Genomic DNA, 20,036 nt, shown 5'->3' with positions numbered 1-20,036 from the left:
AGGCCTGCCATTTCTGGGAAGGGACAGTTATGTGGAGTGAGCTGCTTCTAGGAGTTTGAGGGGTTGTGGGATCCCCTGACAGAGGTGGAGCATCTTTCCTTGTCTGCTGTCCCCATGTGTCTATTCTGAATGGCTCAAGAGCAACCCTCCCTCACATGATGGCTCACCCATCCCCTTCACCCCAGGAGAATCCCAGTTGGGGGCTGAGATCCTTGGCTGAGGAATGTAGCAGGGAGAAGTAGGAACTGCCTGTCGCCCTCACATCCTGTCTGTCCCCTCATGGCTGCCTGGGGAGGGATGTATGGGAGGAGGTGGAGAGATCGCTTCCTCCCAGGGCAGCAGGAAGGGTCCCTGACTTCCTGTCCTGGGAAGGCGACCCTGTCCCTGTGACTTGCTCTGTTGGCCGGTAGGGAAGTTCCATCTTCTACCCAACTTAACTCCTGTGGTGCTGGCTTGCTTTTGTGGGATCCTGGATGGTGGACTCATCTGGCCTGGGGCAGACTGTGTGTGTGTGTGGCGAGGTGTGGAACCTGAAGTGGAGAGCCCTGTAGCATCCTGCTCGGCCTGCAGTCATTTGCTCCTGGGATTGCATCTATGGTCCTGATGCAACATCGCACAGAGATGCCAGCAGGGCTGTGTCCCTGGTCCCTTCCCAGCACTAGCATAGCTGAGGGGTCCCAGCATAGCCCTCCCACCAGGTGAGGACTGGAGACCCTGACTGTGCTTTGGAAGCTTTACTCTAGGGGAAATATGGGAGAGTGGCATGGAGAGGAGGCAGGTTGTAGGGTGTGATCCCCAGTTTTGGAGGATGAGTTGGAGACTAATGAGAGGTGGGAAGAGGGGTCAGGCTGCAGAAAATCTGTTTCTGCAAGATCAAGAAGACAAGTCATTAACTCCATAGCTGGAAGGGTCTAGTTAGAGGGTCTGTGGGGTCAGAGGGCATGTGGCAGGGGGGCCACCCTAGGCAGAAGAGGGTCTGCCATCTTGCCAGGTCCTATTCTACCCAGGCCAGGCCCTGGCTCTGGATATGTCAGCCTGGGCACAGGACCCCTGGAAAGGAGGGTCTGCAGAGAGAGCCCCCAGTGAGACTTCATCTGCTGTCTGCTGGCTACCCCGGATAGGGACCAGTCTAGGCCCCCAGCTCCAGCTGGGCCAGTGTGGGCATGGTGGTGGAGGGGAGGCCCCCAGGGAGGGAGGGACCCAGAATGAGAAGCTTGGGGTCCACTGTAAGGCTCTGGGGAGCCCTGGAAGTTTTGAGCCAGTGACACGGATCCCTTCTTTGGAAGGAAAGCAGTGCCATAAGGGGCAGGGGGCCAGGGAGAGGGTAGATTAGATGGGGTGCCTCCCTCTAAGGATCCCCAAAGCCTGAAGGACAAGGCTCCCAGGAGTTGGTGCCAGGCTTGAGGAAGACACAGCCCTCTTCCCACCTCCCACAGCAGGGAGCAGGCAGGAGAAGGGCCTGCCTCCCACTCTGTAAGCGATACCTCCCATTCTGTAAGAGATAAAGACCTCTGACCCCACCCCAGGCTCTCCAGGGAGCCAAGCCTCACCTTAGCATGGGGGGTAGGGTTAGGGATGGGCCGAGCTTGAGCTACAATGACCTCTCATCTGACCCTGACCCTTTTCTCTTCCTTGGGGCCCCATAGCTGCCCCCGTCCCTCAGGGCCCTGAGTGAAGGCTGTGAAGCTACTGATTGTGGAGGTCACCCCAAGACCTGTGTCTCTATCACAAATGTCCCCTGCCCCTAAAAGGCCCACAGGAGCCAAGGTCAGGGGACACATCCTGGAGGCCCACCCCCCTAGATGCCCCCACCTCATCCCCACCTGGACCCTGCTTCCTGCAGGGGTACCTGTTGCTGGGAGGCATACCTGGTCCCCAGCTCCACTGGGCTCGCCTTCCTCAGTTTCTCCCTTAGGGCCTGCAGGGTCTTCCTGGCTCTGGGCCCCTTCCCCAACCTCCAGTCCCCAGGAAGCTCCTCCCCAATCCTCTGCCTGGGGAGCCACATTCCGAGCATAACTGAGACAGGTATGTGTCCCTCCCTCTGCACCACTTGTGGGTGAAGGAGACTGCGGGTTTGCTCCAGGAAGGAAGGAGACCCTCACGCCCTGCTTTGTCAGGGAAGTGGCCTGGCCTCTTCCAGTGCCAGCTGCCCACGCATCATGAGCTGCCCAGGCTGGCAGCTGAGCGGGCATCTCCTCCAGCCTTTGGCCACTATACCCTGGTCTGGACTTGTACACTTGTACACTCCCACCACCCTCCTCTCCCCCACCTAATAAAGACTGGTCCTTGGGCCCCCCTGAATTCCCTAGGAGGGATGCAGGCTTGGGGTCCTTCCCCAGGCCTTTCCCTCCCGAACTCCGAGCCAAGAGCAGAGAAAGGAAGTGTTGTCTGCCCTCTCCGGGCCTGGCACAGGAACAGGGTCGGAGAGTCTGGCATTAGTCCAGCCCAGCCCTGCCCAGTCCTGAAGCCGGGGGTCCTGGTGGCCACAGCCTAGACTGGCCTGCCTGATTCCAGTGAGCACCCTCCCTTCCTCCCTGCCACGCTAGCCTTTGGGCCTTCACGCCAGTCTTGGGCCTTTGGGGAAGGTAGTCCTAGGCTATATCTCAGGCTAGAGAGATGCTGGGTCCCGGGCCGCCGGCCTTGGCCTTGGTGCAGGCCCTGTGGCCTGGGAGCCGGATGTGGACACAGACACCCCCAGACAGGGACTGGCTCCGCAGAGCAAAGCGGGGCAGGTAGGAGCCCAGGGCAGGTTCCAGGGCTGGCTTCCTCAGGGCTAGAGCTGGCTCCCTCTGCTGTCTGGCATTTAGCTTCTGTACCCCCAAGTCCTGAGCCCGCCCTACTCCCCCACATTCCTCCCTGCCGAGGGGGGAGGTGGCTTCTTCCTGTCCCTGTTTCCCTCTTCCAGACGTAAGTTCTCACCCCACCCCCTCCAGACCCGCCCCAGTGCCGTCCTCAGCCCCTCCCCCAGGCAGGTCCTTGGAGCTGGGGCAGGCCCAGGCTGGAGGCTGCGCGCCTGGGCTTTCTCCTTCCTTCCAGCCACTGGGGGCGGGGCATCTGCTCAGGTGGAGCGTGGCCTGCTCCTGCACTGTCCTCTCTCACCTAGGGTCCCCGGTAGGAAGTCTCCGAGAGCATGGGCTTGTGGGACCACAGCGGGCTGGCTGATACCCTCACTGGGGCGGCCCCAGGAGCTTGGGGCGTGGTGGGGGGTGGGGAGGGGGTTGCTGCTGAAATCAAAGGGCATTGGATCCATCACTTCAAGGCAGTGCGCTCCTTTCCCGCAGGCCTGAGCTGGTGGAAACAGCTCCTGACTTTTTCCAGACCCCACCCCATCACCCTGCTCCCCACCCAGAGAAGAGCCCCCGCCTCCATACTCCCCAGCAGATTGGAAATGGAAAAAAAAAAAAGTTGTTTTGAAACTGTCCTCTCCCCTGCTGTCTGTACCTGCCTTCCGCAGGGCTCTGGACAGAGTAGATTCCAGTGGGGCCTGCCTGTGGAAGGAAGGCAGAGCCATGGAGGTGCTCGCAGCCTCTCTGGGGTGCTGGGAAGAACTGGATCGCCTGGTCAGGGCTAGCTGGTCTGGATCTGGGGCTCTAGCCCCCTGCCCCACCAATCCTTTCAGACTGAGGTAGGGAGAGTGCAGAGGGTGGGATGGGGCTGCCCCAGGTAAGGTTAGCAGGGGCGTGAGCCCAGACTTCAGGGTTGTAGATCTAGCCAACTGTTGCTTGCCCTGCACAGCCTCCTCCAGCCTGTTTTGCTTCCTTCTTAAAGGGTTAATCCCCCAATCCCCTGAGAATCAAAGCCTGCCCCCACCCCATCACCACAGTGGGGTGGAAGACAGCTGCTGAAATTGACCTCTCTCCTGCCCCTGCCCCCCAAGTCCTTTGCCTTCACCAGAAGGCCCAGGCCAGCTGCCCTCCCTCCCAGCCCAGAGGCCTGAACTGCTCTGCTGGCCCCAGCAACCCCCTCAGCATTGGGATAGGGGAACTGTGGCTCCCCACACAGGCCCCTGAGGCCCAGCCCAGCAAGCTGGGGGCTGCAGGCACAATCCCTGAAGTAGCCCCAATAGCACTTAACACTCCAGAGTCCCAGGAAGCGCCCACCTCTCACAAAGAGAAAAAGGGATCTCAGAAATGAGAGTTAGTGACAGCTACCCTGATGAGATTGACCCAGCTCATCAGAGAGTACTGTGTCCCCATAGGCTACAGGGGGCTCAGGAGGGATCTGGGCCCTATTCTAGGCTGTGGCTGGGAACCGGGGAGGGGTGACCTGGCCTCTGGTGGAGCTTCCAATGGGGAGGGAAGCTCCCCTCAAAGGGGCCTCTCCCTCCAGAGCAGATCCTGAGAACTTCCTCTGAGGAAGGCCCCCTGCTAGGGGCTGCTTACAGCTGGACCTGGGAAGGGGAAGATGGTCCCTCCCACCTCCCCTCCCACTGAGGCATGGGAGGGGCAAGCTCTCTTTCCTCACAGGCAGCCGGCTGTTTCCAGCTGTGTGGCCTGCACATGTGTGTGTGTGTACATTTGTATGCACGTGTGCCTGCAACCTCAGGTGTACCAACCACCACACAACAGTTCTGGTTGAAACTCCAGCTGGTGGCCTGTGGTTCCTGCCACCCTTGTATCGCAGGACTCAGCCTGGGGAGGGGACCCTGCAGATGCTCTGCCAATGGGATGGTAGCCGGCAACCTTGGCTTGTGTCCCAGAGTTCTGGGAACAGGGCTGTGGGCCCTCTGTGGGTGCCGTCTCCTGCCTGCTGCCCCAGTGTCCAGCTGTGCTCCCCTCCCACCACCCCATCCCCGGCAGAGAGCTGGGCCCCTGCTCCTGTGGGCTCTGCCGCTGGGTTTCTCAATGCCAGAGATGGAAGGGCTGCATTGAACAGGAAGAGTCCCTGGGATCACTTGGGTTCCCTGTCCCCTCACGCCTGCTGGACCCTGTGTCTGGCTAAGTTAGGGAGCAGGGCAGGTCAGGAGAGGTGGGTCTGCCTTTGATGTGAGGTGGGCCTGAAGCTCCCTACCTCTCCTCTTAGCAACTTCCTCTGCACTGCCCCCTCTGCATACCAGGCCCAGAAGCAGGCAACCTGTTGTGGCTCCCTGAGGCACCTGTCCCTCTGGCAACAGGTACATGATTTCTATGTACATTGGGGAGAAATAAAGGCACAACATCTGGGCCAGATTATGGCCTGTCCTGACCCACAAGTGGGGAAAGGATGTATGTCCACCCCTGTTCCTAGAGGGGGGGAAGTGAAGCTTGCTAGAGTCCACTCGTGAATCCAGCCATCAGTTCCTTCCTCACCCACCCGTCCACGCAGGACCTAGCAGCAGGCCCTCACAGGACCACTAGAAGGGCTGCTGCAGCTACCCACGCGGCTCTCTCCTGTCTGGTCGGTCTTTCTGTCCCTTTGTTCCCAGCTTCTCTTGGTTCCAATGTTGTAGCCATGCGTTCTGGGAAACACACTCACTCAGAAGCACAATGCAAATAACGGAGTGCAGTTTATTACACCGGCGGGCCCAAGGCAGAGTCTCCTCTTAGCCAAGGACCCCGACCAGTTTTTCTGAAAACCTTATATACCCTAAGTGTACGTGCCCAAACCCACCTCCCCAAATTCCCTGAAACTAGTCTGAACAGAGGAAAAGAAAGATACAGTCAAAGTTAACCTGTGATTCATATGCCTTAAGCCTAGGTAGTTAACAGTGGACCATTATTAATAGGCCTGTGATCATACCCCAATAAGCATAATAGAATTTATGATTCTATGCGGTTACACAGATAATTAGGGTATTCTTTAGGTAACAGAGAGTCTAGGAACGAGCCCTGGGGCTCTTCCATCCGGAGGGGTCTGGTTTTCCAGTTGGTGTGTCGTTTCCATAGATACTGGGCATATAGCTCAAAGTCCACAGTCCGGCCCAAGATGGAGTCCTGCTTTCAAGATGGAGCCTGGTCTGTCTGTTTCCTCCTTCATCCCTCCTCTTCATGCTCTTAACTCATAGTATGAGCATCATTCATAGGGATTTATTGCACCCTGACTCTCCGACCTCCAATTTGGGAGAACGACATCAACCTTTGGGTTACAGAGTTCATAATACATTGTAAAATAAAGGGTCCACAAAGCAGAACTATGAAGGCAACTATAACAATGGTAAATATAGTTTTCCACCAATCACCCTTCACCCAACATAGGACCGAAGTCCAAAAAGGAAGATGTATCAGACATAACTTTTACCTGACCTTTCATGTCATCTAGGGTAGCTGATCTATAGCCAGATAAATCAGGAATATACACACAACATTCAACTTTAATTATAGCACAGGTCCCTCTTTGTACTGAAACTGTGGTCAATCTCAAGATGATAGCAGCAAGTCCTTGTAGCAGCAGTTGATTGTAGAGCTTCATCTCTGTTTCTTCTTTAAGATGATCTTGGTTTCATGGGGATCAGAGGGGTCCCCTCTGCGCAGTCCACTCGGCGTCCTCCGGGTCTGCATGGTATGCTCTCTTCAGCCTCATGTGGAGGATCCAGGGAGTGACACCTGCAACTTTAACTGCAGTAGGGCTGGTTAGAACAACAGCATATGGACCCTTCCAATGTGGGGCCAAGGAGTCGTGTTTCCAGTCCTTGACCACACCCGATCCCTGGGCACAAATTCGTGAATCTGTTCCCCAAGGGGGAACGGCACCTTTTCTTGTACAAACTTAGTTACCTGATTTATTACCTTACCCAGTTGTTCCATCTGCTGTGAAATCTCATCTCCCCTTACCTGAGGCAAATTTGTTGACACCTGTTTTATTATGGGAGGGGGCCTCCCATACACAATTTTGTACAGAGACGATTCATGGGACTGTGGGGTCATCCTGAGTCTGAGCAGACCCGTCAGAAACAAGTCCACCCAGGAACCGTCAGTCTCCAAGATCCACTTGGAGAGTGTCTCTAAGTGTCCGGCTGGTTCCTTCCACCATCCCAGAACTCTGGGGCCTATATGCTGTATGTAATTTCCACTTGATGTTTAAAGTTTTGCTTACTTGGTTATACTAAAACAGCTACAAAAGCCGGGCCATTGTCCGATCCAATGCTGGTAGGAAATCCAAATCTGGGAACTATCTCCCTAAGCAGGCACCGGGCTACTTTTGATGCTCTTTCAGTGAGGGTAGGAAAAGCTTCTACCCATCCTGAGAACGTACATACTGTGACCAGCAGGTAATGGTAGTGTCCGTGAGGTTTCATTTCAGGGAAGTCCACTTCCAGGTGTTCAAAGGGCAGCGTGCCTTTTACCTGAATCCCTGCAGGTTTCTGTCTGTGCCAACAGGCAGCATTGGCCTGTAAGCAGGCAGTGCAGTTCTGAGATTTTGTCCTGCATGGGGAAGAGAGGAGGGGAACAAAGAAATAGTTTCAAATTATCTCTTCCAGTTTATCATGGCATAGATGGGTCGCTTGGTGTGTTTGGCTTACCAGAGTGGGTGCCAGCTCCTCCGGTACCCATAATTTGCCACTTGGCAATTCCCACTATCCCTTTTCAGTCTTGATGGCCCCTTCTGCTTTGGCTAGTTGGTTTTGAGCTTCAGTGTATTTTGGAGAGTCTAGTGTTAGCTCAGGTAGCTCCGCCAATATGAAAGCTTTAACAGGGGCTTCACTTGTCACCCCCAAGCCCTTGGCTGCTTGTTTAGCGGTCTTATCTGCCAGTCTGTTCCCTGAGCCCGGGGAGTATCCTCTTTTTGACGTTCTCAGCAGTGTATGACTGCAATCCTTTCTGGTTCCCAGGCAGCATCTAATAGGGTCTTAATTTCTTCCTTATTTTTTATCTTTTTCACTAGCTGTCAAAGGCCTCTCTCCTTATACAGAGCCCTGTAGTGTGGCAAAAGCATACCTGGAGTCTGTGTCAAGGTTTGTCTTCTTACCTTTTGACAGCTGGAGGGCCTGGATTAGAGCATATAGTTCAGCCTGTTGAATGGAGCAGTGTGGTGGCAGAGAGGGAGCCTCAACAATGGTTTCTTCTATGACCACTGCATATCCTGACAGTCATTGTCCTTGTTTCACCAGGCTGGTGCTATTGGTGTACACGACCGAATCTGGGTCCGGGATTGGCTGGTCTCTCAAGTCAGGTCTGCTGGCATATTTCCTTGCGATCATGTGAGGGCCCACCTTCTCCCACAGGAAGGAGAGTGGCCAGATTCAGGGCCTGACAAGGCTCAGTAGTAACATGGGGATTCTCACATAACAGTCCCTGGTACTGAGTAATCTGGGATGTTGACAGCCATTTATGGAGGTCCCCTTGCAGGAGAGTGTTGACCTCATGTGGGACTTTTACAAACAAATCTTGGCCCAAAGTCAGCTTGGTTGCATCCTGGACCAGTAAGGCAACTGCCTGTAAGCATCCCAGCCACCCAGTAGCAACACTGTCCAGCTGATTAGAGGTAAGTCACAGGTCTGTCCCATGTCCCCATAGTCTGGGACAACACTCCTATAGCCACCTTGTCCTTTTCAGTCATGTAAAGAGTAAATGGCTTAGCAAGGTCTGGCAGGCCCAAGGCAGGTGCTGATGTAACTGTACTGGGTTTGAGTTTTATTACCACTGGGACTTGTTTTGCAAGCCTGGGGGGGTTGTCTTCTGCCCAGACCTCAGGGAATTGTTGAGTTAACTCTCTCTCTTGACCATTGAGCCTGTCCGGTTTCCCTTCTGGGAGATCGTGCAATCTCCCTTCATCTTGAGGGGTTACTGAGAGGAAGAGTAAATAGGTGGTTAAGCCCACTCGAACAGTGGGTCTTTCTTGGGGAGACAGTGACTTGTTCCCCCAATTTAGACAGCAAGTCTCTTCCTAACAAAGGTACTGGGCATTCAGGGATGTATAAAAACTCATGAGTCACTTGGTGTCCCCCCATCTGACATTTTCAGGGTAGGCTAGAGACACAAGGCTGCATTTATCACCATCTGAGACCCAGCAGCCTCTGGCTGGGTCTATTGGCGTATAAAGTCTATAGGCCTCGCATAGTCTTTCGCAGAACTCAGGGTGATTCGCTTTCCCTTTGAATCACTTCAGAGGGTTTTGTGATACTTATAGCTTTTCGGGCCCCCCTCTTGAGACCTTGTAAAATAGCCACCCGATAACTCTCCAGGTGGCCCCTCCCTTCCTCTGTGTTACAGTCCCAATTGGGCCTCTCATCCGGGGTGGCTAGTTCTGCCCACCGCTGCGGGTTTGCGGTATCCTCAGGTGCCATTTCGGAGAAGGCAATGGCACCCCACTCCAGTACTCTTGCCTGGAAAATCCCATGGACGGAGGAGCCTGGTGGGCTACAGTCCATGGGGTCGCTAAGAGTCGGACACGACTGAGCGACTTCACTTTCACTTTTCACTTTCATGCATTGGAGAAGGAAATGGCAACCCACTCCAGTGTTCTTGCCTGCAGAATCCCAGGGACGGGGGAGCCTGGTGAGCTGCCGTCTCTGGGGTCGCACAGAGTTGGACACGACTGAAGCGACTTAGCAGCAGTAGCAGCAGCAGCAGGTGCTATTTTTCTTAACCATTTTCTGGCCTCAGTTAGGATCCTGTGTCTTTCCTCAGTGCTGAAAAGGGAGACTAGTAGTTGGATTATGTCATCCTATGTAGGGCGGTGGGTTCGAAAAATAGTCTCTAATAGCCTAATCACGGCTTGTGCTCCCCGGAGTACGGTGGAGCGTGTCTCTGCCAGTTTAATATATTCGTAGAGGAAAATGGCTAGTAATAATAGGCTACAGGGGCTGATGGTAGTGCCCCATGTGTCCTGAACTGGAGGCTGTTGTAGCTTTCTAAGGGGCATCTGTAGTGGGGTTCTTCCCCCTGTTCCTTGGTGGAGCTCAGCCTCTGTCTAATTGCTGTGTTTTGTTCCCCCTTCCCATCAGTACTCACCGGGAGAGGTGGATACAATCTAGGAGGTCCAGCTGAGGTGGAATTCTGGGGACATTGACCAGAGGTCTCCATTGCTGGGATTGGAGCCTGCCGAAACGGCAGCTCTACGAACTCCGGGAGAGCTGGTGGAAGAGCAGTGGCTGCTGCAGGAACTTCACCTGGCCCTGGATGGGGCAGTAAGGTGGCCTCCGGTCCTGGTGGAGCACTGGGAGGCAGGCGTGTCATTATCCAGTATGGGGGAGGGGTCAGGTCATTTCCGTCCAAATCCTGTAAAATTTCCTTTTTTATCATCAGTCAATTTTTGTGCCATTAATATTTTCCCCTTTCCCTTCTGGATACAGAACCTTGTCCAAGTAGGAGGGTCTTGAGCTAACCCTAGCCATGAGTCAATATATGGATATTGATCCAGGTGTCCGGGCTCTCCTGTGATTACTGTATAGACGGCTTCCACTATTTTTAAGTTCATGGTGTTCTCTGGTGGCCATCCTACTCCCATAGGGGGCCATTCGACCTCACAGAGTATGTGGAGGCGGTTAGGCTTCATCTTCACCCCGTTCAGTTCAGTTCAGTTGCTCAGTCGTGTCCAACTCTTTGCGACCCCATGAATTGCAGCATGCCAGGCCTCCCTGTCCATCACCAACTCCTGGAGTTCACTCAAACTCACCTCCATCAAGTTGGTGATGCCATCCAGCCATCTCATCCTCTGTCATCCCCTTCTCCTCCTGCCCCCAGTCCCTCCCAGCATCAGAGTCTTTTCCAGTGAGTGAACTCTTTGCATGAGGTGGCCAGTCTCCTCCAAATCCCTTCTTTAAATTTTTAATCATGCACTCCAATACAGTTGCCTTAGATTCACTTCCCCTCATCTTGCTTACCTTCTCGGACCTTCTACTTTTCCTTTCGTTCTGTCTACGAAGTTCTCAGTACCCTATGTACTTCTGATATTTCCACTCAATGACACTTAAATTGCCATTCTGCCACCTTCCTAATAGGGGTGAGAAGAGCCTTACCTGCCAGATCCCAGAGGGAGAAGGGGGATTGGCATGTCTTCACCTGCCGGTCAGCACAACCAAACCAGACCACCACGTGATCCAAGATTGTTTCTCCCTTAACTTTTAAAGTCCATTCTGCCTCGGTGGGCTTGATCAGGTGCGGATGAAAATACAGATGGGTTAAATATCCCATGTCCCAGGCCATCTCTGGAAAAGCCAATTCGTACTCACTTATGTATCCCCCTCCTATCCTGAGAATTCCGAGGGGGTCAAGAATTTCATAGCAGATGGGACATCTCCTTGGGGAGGGCAGAATACGAGCACACAGAAACCAAGTTTCTTCTCCTAAAAATCCCCTGGCAATTGCTTGGTAATAATTTTCCCCAAGATGGCATGGACACCACCTCCTAAATGACCTTCACAAGTTTCCTTCCTAAGCCCTAACACACTCATCAACCTGTGTACCAAGCAATCGTTGCCACCTGCCTATTCCAGGCTCCTGTGGGTCTGTGCCCCTTCTAGTCCCTCCCAGGGCGGTGATCAGGCCCCCTCTTCCACCTTGCTGGGTGGGTTCCTCCTCACCTGAGCACTCAGTTCCCCTGCTGCCATCCACTACCTGCTAACATGAAAGGTCCGGGCATTGAGAAGCAGAATCCTTCCAGAAGGGCGAGGTGCCTTCCCCCCTCTAGAAGATTTGAGCCACAAGGCCTCAGAGTAGTCCCAAATGGGACTTGTCTCCTCAAAGTGAGGAGTTTCCCGGCCAACGCACCAAATGTTGTAGCCACACGTTCTGGGAAACAAACTCACTCAGAAGGACAATGCAGATAGTGGAGTGCAGTTTATTACACCAGCGGGCCCAAGGCAGAGTCTCCTCTTAGCCAAGGACCCCGACCAGTTTTTCTGAAAACCTTATATACCCTGGGTCGGGAAGATCCCCTGGAGAAGGAAATGGCAACCCACTCCAGTACTCTTGCCTGGAGAATCCCATGGAGGGAGGATCCTGGTAGGCTACAGTCCATAGGGTCGCAAAGAGTCAGACACAACTGAGCGACTTCACTATATACCCTAAGTGTATGTGCCCAAACCCACCTCCTCAAATTCCCTGAAACTAGTCTGAACAAAGGAAAAGAAAGATACAATCAAAGTTAACCCTTGATTCATATGCCTTAAGCCTAGGTAGTTAACAGTGGACAATTATCAATAGCCCTGTGGCATACCCCAATAAGCATAATAGAATTTATGATTTTATTTGGTTACACAGATAATTAGGGTATTTTAGGTAACAGAGAGTCTAGGAACGAGCCCTGGGACTCTTCCATCCGGGGGGTCTGGTTTTCCAGTTGGTGTGTCGTTTCCATAGATACTGGGCATATAGCTCAGAGTCCACAGTCCAGCCCAAGATGGAGTCCTGCTTTCAAGATGGAGCCTGGTCTGTCTGTTTCCTCCTTCACCAATAGGTGTCTGTCTGCCACTCCTCTTCATCTTGACATCCAGCTGGTCAATACCTCCAAGAAGCACCGCCCCCCAACTCAGACCTTTGTGCTGGACTGTGCATCTCTCTTGGCCTGGCCATGGCCCTCAGCAGGAATACAGGGTCTCCTGACTCACCGGCACTGACCACACCTGGTTGCCACCCTGGCTCCTCCAGCTTTCTGTTTCCTCCTAGACATGGGCAGGACCTGGCCGAAAGAGATGGATTTGGGGCTGTCCTAGAGGGGAGGGACAGAAGGTATGGATCAGCTAGCTCCACCCCATCCCCTACCTCAGGGGTCCCCAACCCTGAGGCCATGGACCGCTACTGGTCAGTGGCCTGTTAGGATTCAGACCACACAGCAAGAGGTGAGGGGTCGGAGTGCTGGTGAACAAGCGAAATTTCATCTGTGTTTACAGCTGCTCCCCATTTTGGCATTACCAGCTGAGCTTTGCCTCCTGTGAGATCAGTGGCGGCATAATGAACGTAATGCGTCTGAATCATCCCCAAGCCTCTCCCCACCCAACTCCAAATTCGTGGAAAAACTGTCTTCCACAAAACTGGTCTCTGGTACCAAAAAGGTTGGGGACAGCTGCCCTACCTTTGATTTCCCTGGTGGCTCAGACGTATCTGCCTACAATGTGGCAGTCCTGGGTTCGATCCCTGGGTCGGGAAGATCCCCTGGAGAAGGAAATGGCAACCCATTCCAGTACCCTTGCCTGGAGAATCCCATGGATGGAGGAGCCTGGTGGGCTCTACCTTTTCTCCAGGTGTCTACTACCCCCTCCTCTGTTCGGCTGGCGCCCCCTGGTGGCTGAAGCCTGTCTTGGCAGGCGTCCCGGCCCTGGGTTCCCCAGGCCTGCGGGTCTGGCCTTGGCCCTTGTTTCCCTGAGACCTCACCAGGCTGGCTTCTCCTGGTCTCGTGCAGTCTCCTGAGCTTGTTTTTACTGGGCCTCTGTAGTTGGCTCTGCCTGGATGTGCAAATCCCTCGACCCCATCCTTCGGGTCTCTGTACAGTCATCCCCCACGTAGATGCTGCGATCTAGGGCAATCTCTGCTACAGGGTAACCTTCCAGGGGCAAAGAGCTCACCCGACTCGGCACCTGCCTCCTGCACTGAGCCCACCCCCGGAGGAGTTTGGCCGGGGCCGGGCAGGATGAATGCTGAGTAATGAAGGAGGAGGGGTGCCGGGGTCAGCGGCCGCTGCCCTGCGACCCAGCCCCAATTCTTCCACAAGCTCTCACTTAATGCCACCTCCCGACAGCGCGGGCTAACCAGCAGTGTGGGCCCTGCCCGGGGCTCGTGGGTGGGCATACAGCCCGCGGACTCAAGTGGGCCCCTCCCGGCCTTAGCCTCACCTGAGGGGGCGATCGGGGCCGGGCTGCACGCCGCCTCCTTCCCAGCGGTTGGCCCCAGTCCAACAGCGACGTCCCGCTGTGAAACGCCCATTGTCTGCTGAGGCCGAGGGGGAGGGGATGGCCCTGAGACCCGACTCTAGGAGGCTGGGGGAGGGGGCCGCCCTGCCCCATCCTCTTCCCCTCCCCCGCCAGGGCGGCCAGACACCTGTGGCTGGAGGCCGCCTGGCACTCGACTGTTGGATACACTTTACACACTAGCGGGGTACCCTCGAGGGCCCAGGAGTGGAGACTGGCGGAGGTCCCCACAGCAAAGGTGTGTGCGCATGCGTAGAGTGTGTCTGCTGCCGGGAGGGCGGTGCCACCCCACTCCCACCCCATCCTTTTGGAGCGCGCCGGCCCCTCCCCTACAGAGCGAAAGGGATCAGAGGGAGGCCAGTAGGTGGGACTTCATATTCTCTGTGGACTTCGTTCCCGGTCTTCCTCGCAGGGCAAGGGAAGCGTCTGGAGGGGCCCAACCACACGCGTGTATGTGGGGGTACACCCGATGTGTGCTGTGTGGATGAGGGGCAAATTTTGCATTGCATGAAGGTGTGCAGTGTGTATGCACACAGGTGTGTGTGTGACTGCACAGTGCCTGTGCAGACTTGAGTGAGTGGTTGTACGTATGTCCGCATATGGGAGACCTGGAACATGGAGTGTGTGTGTACACGTGAGCAGTAGCATGTTGCTGTGTTTAAGCCTGGAGAGGGTCTGATTCTTGGCTTGGTTTATCCTCTCTTCCCGGGACCTAGCCTGCGTGGGCCGGTCAAGGCTGAATGACTTTGAGTCTGGAGATCCCAAAATAGCCGGAGTAGCCTGAGCCCCCCTCCCCCTCGACTGGATCTGAGGCCTCAATGGCCCTTTGTCTCTCTGAAGGCATCCAACCCCTGTAGGGGCTCAGACTGGAGCTGAAAGGGACCAGGCTGCATGTGGTTGCCTTTACCCCAGGCCAAGCCCGACAGGGCACCCAGCACCACCACCATGGGAGCATCTAAGGCCAGCCCATTTGCGGGCAGATTCCAGGATCTCTGCCTGGGGGAGGCTTCCCCGCTCCCGCCCCCCCATCCCAGGCCTTACCCCTCCCACATTCTGGTTCCCTCCCATGGCCCACCCATGATGCTCCACAGCTGCAGTGGCAGCAGCAAATAGGGCTCCTGTACAGGCATGTGTTCAGTGGGCAAGTCCATGGTTTAACTCGTAGCACTGACTGTGGACCCCTCCCCAAATCAAGGGATCAGATTGCAGTCCTAGGGGGGCTGCAGTGAAAAGTAAACGGGAAATGTGTCACTGCCTGAACTCACCACACCATGTTCTGGGCTCTGGGCCAAGCCCTGCCTGGAGGAGATAAAAAGTCAGACCCTGCCCTGGGTGCTCCCAGTCTGGGGCACCGCCAGTATCAGTGTGGTGTGGGCAGTGCCAGGGTGAGGTGAGAGGGTGGGAGGCCCCTCTGAGGAGAGAGTGAGGACAGCCAAGAGCAGGGTCTCCAAGTAGCCTGACTGATTGCTGCTCTGGGTGCATTGTCGCTCTTTGTGTATTGGCTTTTCCTGCAAGTTTCAGTAGAACCCTAGGTTCCAGGGCTTCTCTGCCGTGGGTGATGGGGGACCCGGACAGGGTGGGCTGACCCCGCTGGGGTTTGGCAGCAGTGTGCCGGGCCGTGGGACGGAAAGGAGTCCAAGGAGATGGACCTGACAGAACTGAGAGCTAGCTGGCAGGTGGTTGTCCCAGCCGAGGATGGTTGGGGGGTGTGAAGACCCCACCTGACGAGGAGGGAGTGAGCGGGGTGTGTGTGGGAGAACTCCAGGGACGTGATCGTGAGGCGACTGGACACGTGGTGGGGAGGACGCGAGTGCCAGGTGGGCTGCGCGCCCTGGCCCGCTGTGACGTCACGGTCCCGACTTTCCTGGACTGCCTCTGGGGGGCGCTCCGGGCCTGGGACCGGGCTTGGAGCCCCGGCTATTTGCATAACGCTTATTTACATGGGACTCATTTGCATGATCCTCTTTCCTTGCGGACTCAAGTTGGGAGTGCGGGGATAATTTGAGGTGCTGATGTCAGTTCCTAGGGTGGGGTGGCCCACCCTCTGAATTGAACCCAGCCCAATTCCCACCTGTGTATATGTACTTGGAGATGCTACCCCCACAGTACCAGGGTGGGGCCAGCAGAAGCAGAGACATTGACACGCACCCGCGGTGACACGCAGCCTGCAGCCCAGAATCGGGTCTTTGGTGCAGGCCGAGCCCCGCTGCGGGGACTCAGACAGACACTCCGCCGCGCCGTCACTCACACGCACAAGACAGCCCAACCGGTTGGGAGCGGGAGGGAACCCGTCCCTGTCCCGCCCCACTCTCGCCCACCTACTCGCACCCTCTCTGCAACCCCCCCACCCCACCCCCACACCTGTGTCTCCAGCTCCAGCCTCCACTCCCTTTCATCTCCCACCCCGACCCCCGGCTCCCCAGCCCGACCCTGCACCCTCCATAGCCTCAGCGCCCCACCTCTGCGCCCTCCCCGGACCCTGCTCCCTTCCAGCTCCGGTCCCCACAGCCGCCCCCCAGCACTCCCAGCCCATGCGTTCCCTTTTGTGCCGCCGCCTTCCAGTCCTCATCCGCCCCATCCTTCTTGCGGCGCAAGCCGCGACTCCCCGCGGACGCTGGGGTCCCCGGAGGCGTCTTCCTTTGTCTCTGCTCCCCGCCCTCGCTCAGCGGCGCCCCTCGCCCCACACTCACCGCCTCAGCCCCGGCCTGGGCGCGGGGAGCGGGCGCGGCCCTCGGCAGCCGGCTCTTTCTTCTCTCCGGACGCGCGCTCGCTCCTCCCGCTCGCTGCCGTCGCCGCTCCCGCCTCTGCTGGGGACTGAGCAGCTGGGACCCGCCGCCCCGCGCCTAGCTGAGTCCTGGGCGAAGGGCCGATCGCCGCTAGTCCCTCTCGGACCAGCCTCTCCCAGGCTGCCGGGCCGGCAGGATCCGGGGCTGTGGGACTACCGAGGCTGGCTCTGGGAAGACTGAGCACAGCTGGAGCCCGGCCGAGAGCTGCCAGAGCCTCTGGCCCAGGCCCTGACCGGTGTGGACAGCAGGGGTGGTGCTGGCCCTTGGTTGTTCCTCCGCCTCCCTCCGAGTCCAATTTTGGGATTCTGCTCCAGGAGAATTCTGCACACCCATTATGAGCCTCAAGGGCTGTGGAGGGGGCTGGTGCTTCCCACTCCCTGGCTGTGACTGGAGCTGAGCTTTGAGAATAGAGCGGCTGTCAACTGCCCCAGGGGTCCAAGAATGGAGAGAGTGGCACGGAAGAGGCCCAAGGGCACCCCGTGAGAAGCCCCACACCTCAAGAGTGGGGGCTGAGGAGCCTGGGTCATGCCTCCACTGCTGCTGGAGCGGGACCGCCGGCAGCGGCACGGGGTCTCCGTCCTGGTGCGGTATTTCATGATCCCGTGTAACGTCTGCTTGATCCTCCTGGCCACGGCCACGCTTGGCTTCGCGGTGCTACTCTTCCTCAACAACTGTATGTGTCTGCGGGTGTGACTGCCTCTTGGACCCAAGTGACCCTGCCTCTGCTGGCTGAGGTCCCCTTCCTCAGCCCAAAGATTAGGGGACAGGCAGGGTTACGGACAGGCCATTAGCTGCATCTTCTTGGAAGACCATGGGTTGTTTTCTGAATGCCTGAGTCCCCAGAAGCCTGTCCATGGGCTAGGGGGATGGGTGGGAGGATGGTGGCCAGCTCTCATCCTGAGCTGCATTGACAACTTTCTTTGGGATCTGGGGAGTTGGGGCAGCTGGTTACACTGGGAATAGGGGCTTTGGAAGGGCTTGGGGCTCATCTAAGGAATAGGTGGCGCCTACACCTCTGCCACTGGGCCTTCCTGACAGGTGTCAGGCCAGGATGATACAGCTGGAGGGGCAGAGAAGAGCCAAGGCCTCTGTCTGTCTACTGCCGGCCTTGGCCAGTCTTCATGACTCTGAGTAGAGCCAGGGGAGGGATGTGTGCAGGCAAAGGTGACAACCACCAGGTTGGACAATGGAACAGGCTAGGGAAGGACTGGCTCAGGGGGAGCTAACTTGAGATTTGTTTTTTTTCCAGACAAACCTGGGACCCACTTCACGCCAGTGCCCCCAACACCTCCGGATGGTGAGTAGGGGTTCACCTAGTGACAGACTGAACTTGGAACTCTGTGCCTGGATGGGCAGTGGCACTCTTGTGTGGGGGAGGGGGGGTCAGGAGCCATCCTTGGAGTATGTACAGCAGATGTGTTAGGAGTATCTGGAGCAGGAGGAGCCTGGAGGAGGAAACCTGAGGAGTCCATAGTAGTGGACAACAAAAGGAACGTGGAGTCTGGAATCCCTGGGCCTGGCTGCATCTTGGCCTCAAAGTTGGGACTGGAGCCCCCAGGTTGTAAGACAAGATGTGTGCAGAGGGGTTAAGGGGCTGGGGGCTCAGGGGCTCAGGGGGAGGGTCTCAGCAGGACCAGTGACAGCTGTTTGAGGAGAGATAGGGGGTTCTGTCCCTGGACTGAGCAGGCTGGGCCTGGCCTTTTTGCCCTGCTTTGTGGGCTGGGTCCCAGCCCACTGGGTGCCTCCTGCTGTGCAGGCTGCTGTAATTAAGCTAATGTGAAAGCAGAGGAGAGGACGCTGTCAGTGCTGCAGAAGGGCAGGGGTGGATGGGGTCCTCTTGGGAGACAGGGGCGTTCCCAAGTTTGCTTTCAGTGCCTGGGAACCCTGCTGGGCAGGCAGCTGCCCAGGTCCACCGAAGTACACACACAGAGAGCCATCCATAATGGGATAATCCATGGGAAGGGGCAGGGCTGCACTGGACAGGGAGTTTGGGCCCAGGACTGTCTCCCATAATCTGTGAGCAAGAGGCCTGGAGCTGGTTGGATTTAAACACCCTCTGTCCCAGTATCCTCAGTCTCCTCTCCTCAAGCTCCAAGGCTTGCCATGTCTCACCTGCCATGTCTCTGCTTTCACACATGCACTGCCCCTCCCCACAGCCTTCTACGTGGGCCCCACACCTGCATTCTGAACTCATTCTGAACTCATCACATGTTTGGGGACAGCTACCCTCCCCCCAACCCCATGACCGTCGTCACTCCTCCTAGGCACACACACTGCACATTCTTGGCCACAGGCAGGGCTCAGGGCATCAGCTTCATCCTCCAACATACCCAAGTGTGGGGAGAGAGTTAAATATACCCGCTCTAACCAGAGGCTATAAAAAGCCACTGCCGCCTCCAGCATTGCATGTTGTGAGGGGGGCCTTGGGCAAGCAGGGAGTGAGGCTCCTGCAGGAGGCCAAGCCCCAGAGGTGACCCTTAAGGGCCACGCCACCTGCAAGTCTCTGGGCACTCCACCTGCCCTAAGAAGGGGCAATTTACATGACGAGGATGAACATTTCGGAGGACGAGGAATCTAGTGGTCATACAGAAGCACGTGTCCTTGGCCCAGGGGCTGGGACCTTGAGCAGTGTCTAGCTGAACCAGGGTGACCAGAGGGAGAGTGAGGCTTGAGCCCAAGGGCACAGACACAGAGCAGTTAAGAAGGGAGCCTGTGGTATAGTGAGGTGACCACGTCCTCAACCATGGGGTCAGGATCCTGGGGGAGACCTTGATCAGCAGGTCTAGTTGAAGCCAAATAAAGCAGCCAGCCAGCCAGAGGAAGTGCCCATGGATTTGGCCTGGGGGACCCCAGGGCCTTGGGCAAGAGAGGGCTGAAGGTAAAAGGAAGTGCTGAGGGGAGAGAGAAGGAGATGGTTGAGATGGAAAGTGAAAAGAGGGGTCAGAGTGGACACAGTATTGAGCCTGGACAGAGGAGTGGCTGATGTGTTGGCAGCTCTTACAGCTGTGGTCCTCCAGAGGTTGACCCCCACAGAGTGGCATCCTGGGCCTCTGTGAGCCTTCGCAGGTATTGGCCTATTTAGCCTCACAACAACCCAGGGCGGGTAGGTTTATTGTCTCCATTCCTGGGAGGAGATGCTGAGGTTTGGCCAGGTGATAACTTGCCTGTAGTCACATGGCCGATGAATCTTGGCTCCAGGATCCGATGAAGGATCTGGGTGGTTGCCCATATGAGGTAGGGTTAGGACAGGGGTGTTGCAGGGACTTCGGGCTGGGATATCCATGCTGACCCCACCCTTGCCTCCAGCCCCTGTTCACTCAGCCTGTGTAGGGTGGGGGCAGGGACTCCCAGACAAATACACAGGAGCCCAGGTGGGCTGTTGCTGTGGTGACAGCTCCAGCTTCCTATGTGGCTCCACCCTCCTTGGAATTGAGGGTACTTCCTCTTGCTCCACTTCCTGAGCCCCCTGGGAAGTGACGAGGGGGTGC

General features: G+C 56.4%; 1 protein-coding gene and 1 long non-coding RNA gene across 9 annotated transcripts in view; one reads left to right on the top strand and one right to left on the bottom strand.

Annotated features, from left to right (window-relative positions):
- AGRN (agrin) overlaps positions 1-20,036 on the top strand; it is a 39,321-nt gene that overhangs the window by 3,191 nt on the left and 16,094 nt on the right. For 2 of the 4 annotated variants that reach the window (XM_070768430.1, XM_070768429.1), the window contains exons 1-2: positions 17,074-17,221; positions 17,798-17,845. In XM_070768430.1, coding sequence (XP_070624531.1) covers positions 17,074-17,221; positions 17,798-17,845 — 196 coding nt within the window. Of the gene's footprint in view, positions 1-17,073; positions 17,222-17,797; positions 17,846-20,036 lie in introns of those variants that run through there. The other 2 variants (XM_070768427.1, XM_019976354.2) reach the window with 1 other exon arrangement.
- LOC109570418 (uncharacterized) lies at positions 5,467-16,592 on the bottom strand. Of its 5 annotated transcripts, none has more exons than XR_011560872.1 (4): positions 16,453-16,592; positions 13,688-13,781; positions 12,931-13,010; positions 5,467-12,567 (listed from the first exon to the last, which is right to left on the bottom strand). It is a non-coding gene; the product is annotated as an uncharacterized lncRNA (long non-coding RNA). The 5 variants fall into 5 exon arrangements; XR_011560873.1 differs by having other exon boundaries at positions 13,688-13,784; positions 16,453-16,533; XR_011560871.1 differs by lacking the exon at positions 16,453-16,592 and having other exon boundaries at positions 5,467-7,340; positions 9,870-12,567; positions 13,688-14,753.

Source organism: Bos indicus, chromosome 16 (assembly GCF_029378745.1).
Source record: "Bos indicus isolate NIAB-ARS_2022 breed Sahiwal x Tharparkar chromosome 16, NIAB-ARS_B.indTharparkar_mat_pri_1.0, whole genome shotgun sequence".
Classification (NCBI taxonomy): Eukaryota; Metazoa; Chordata; class Mammalia; order Artiodactyla; family Bovidae; genus Bos; species Bos indicus.
Note: the sequence above shows the minus strand (reverse complement) of the source record. Positions and strands in the feature narration are given on the sequence as shown.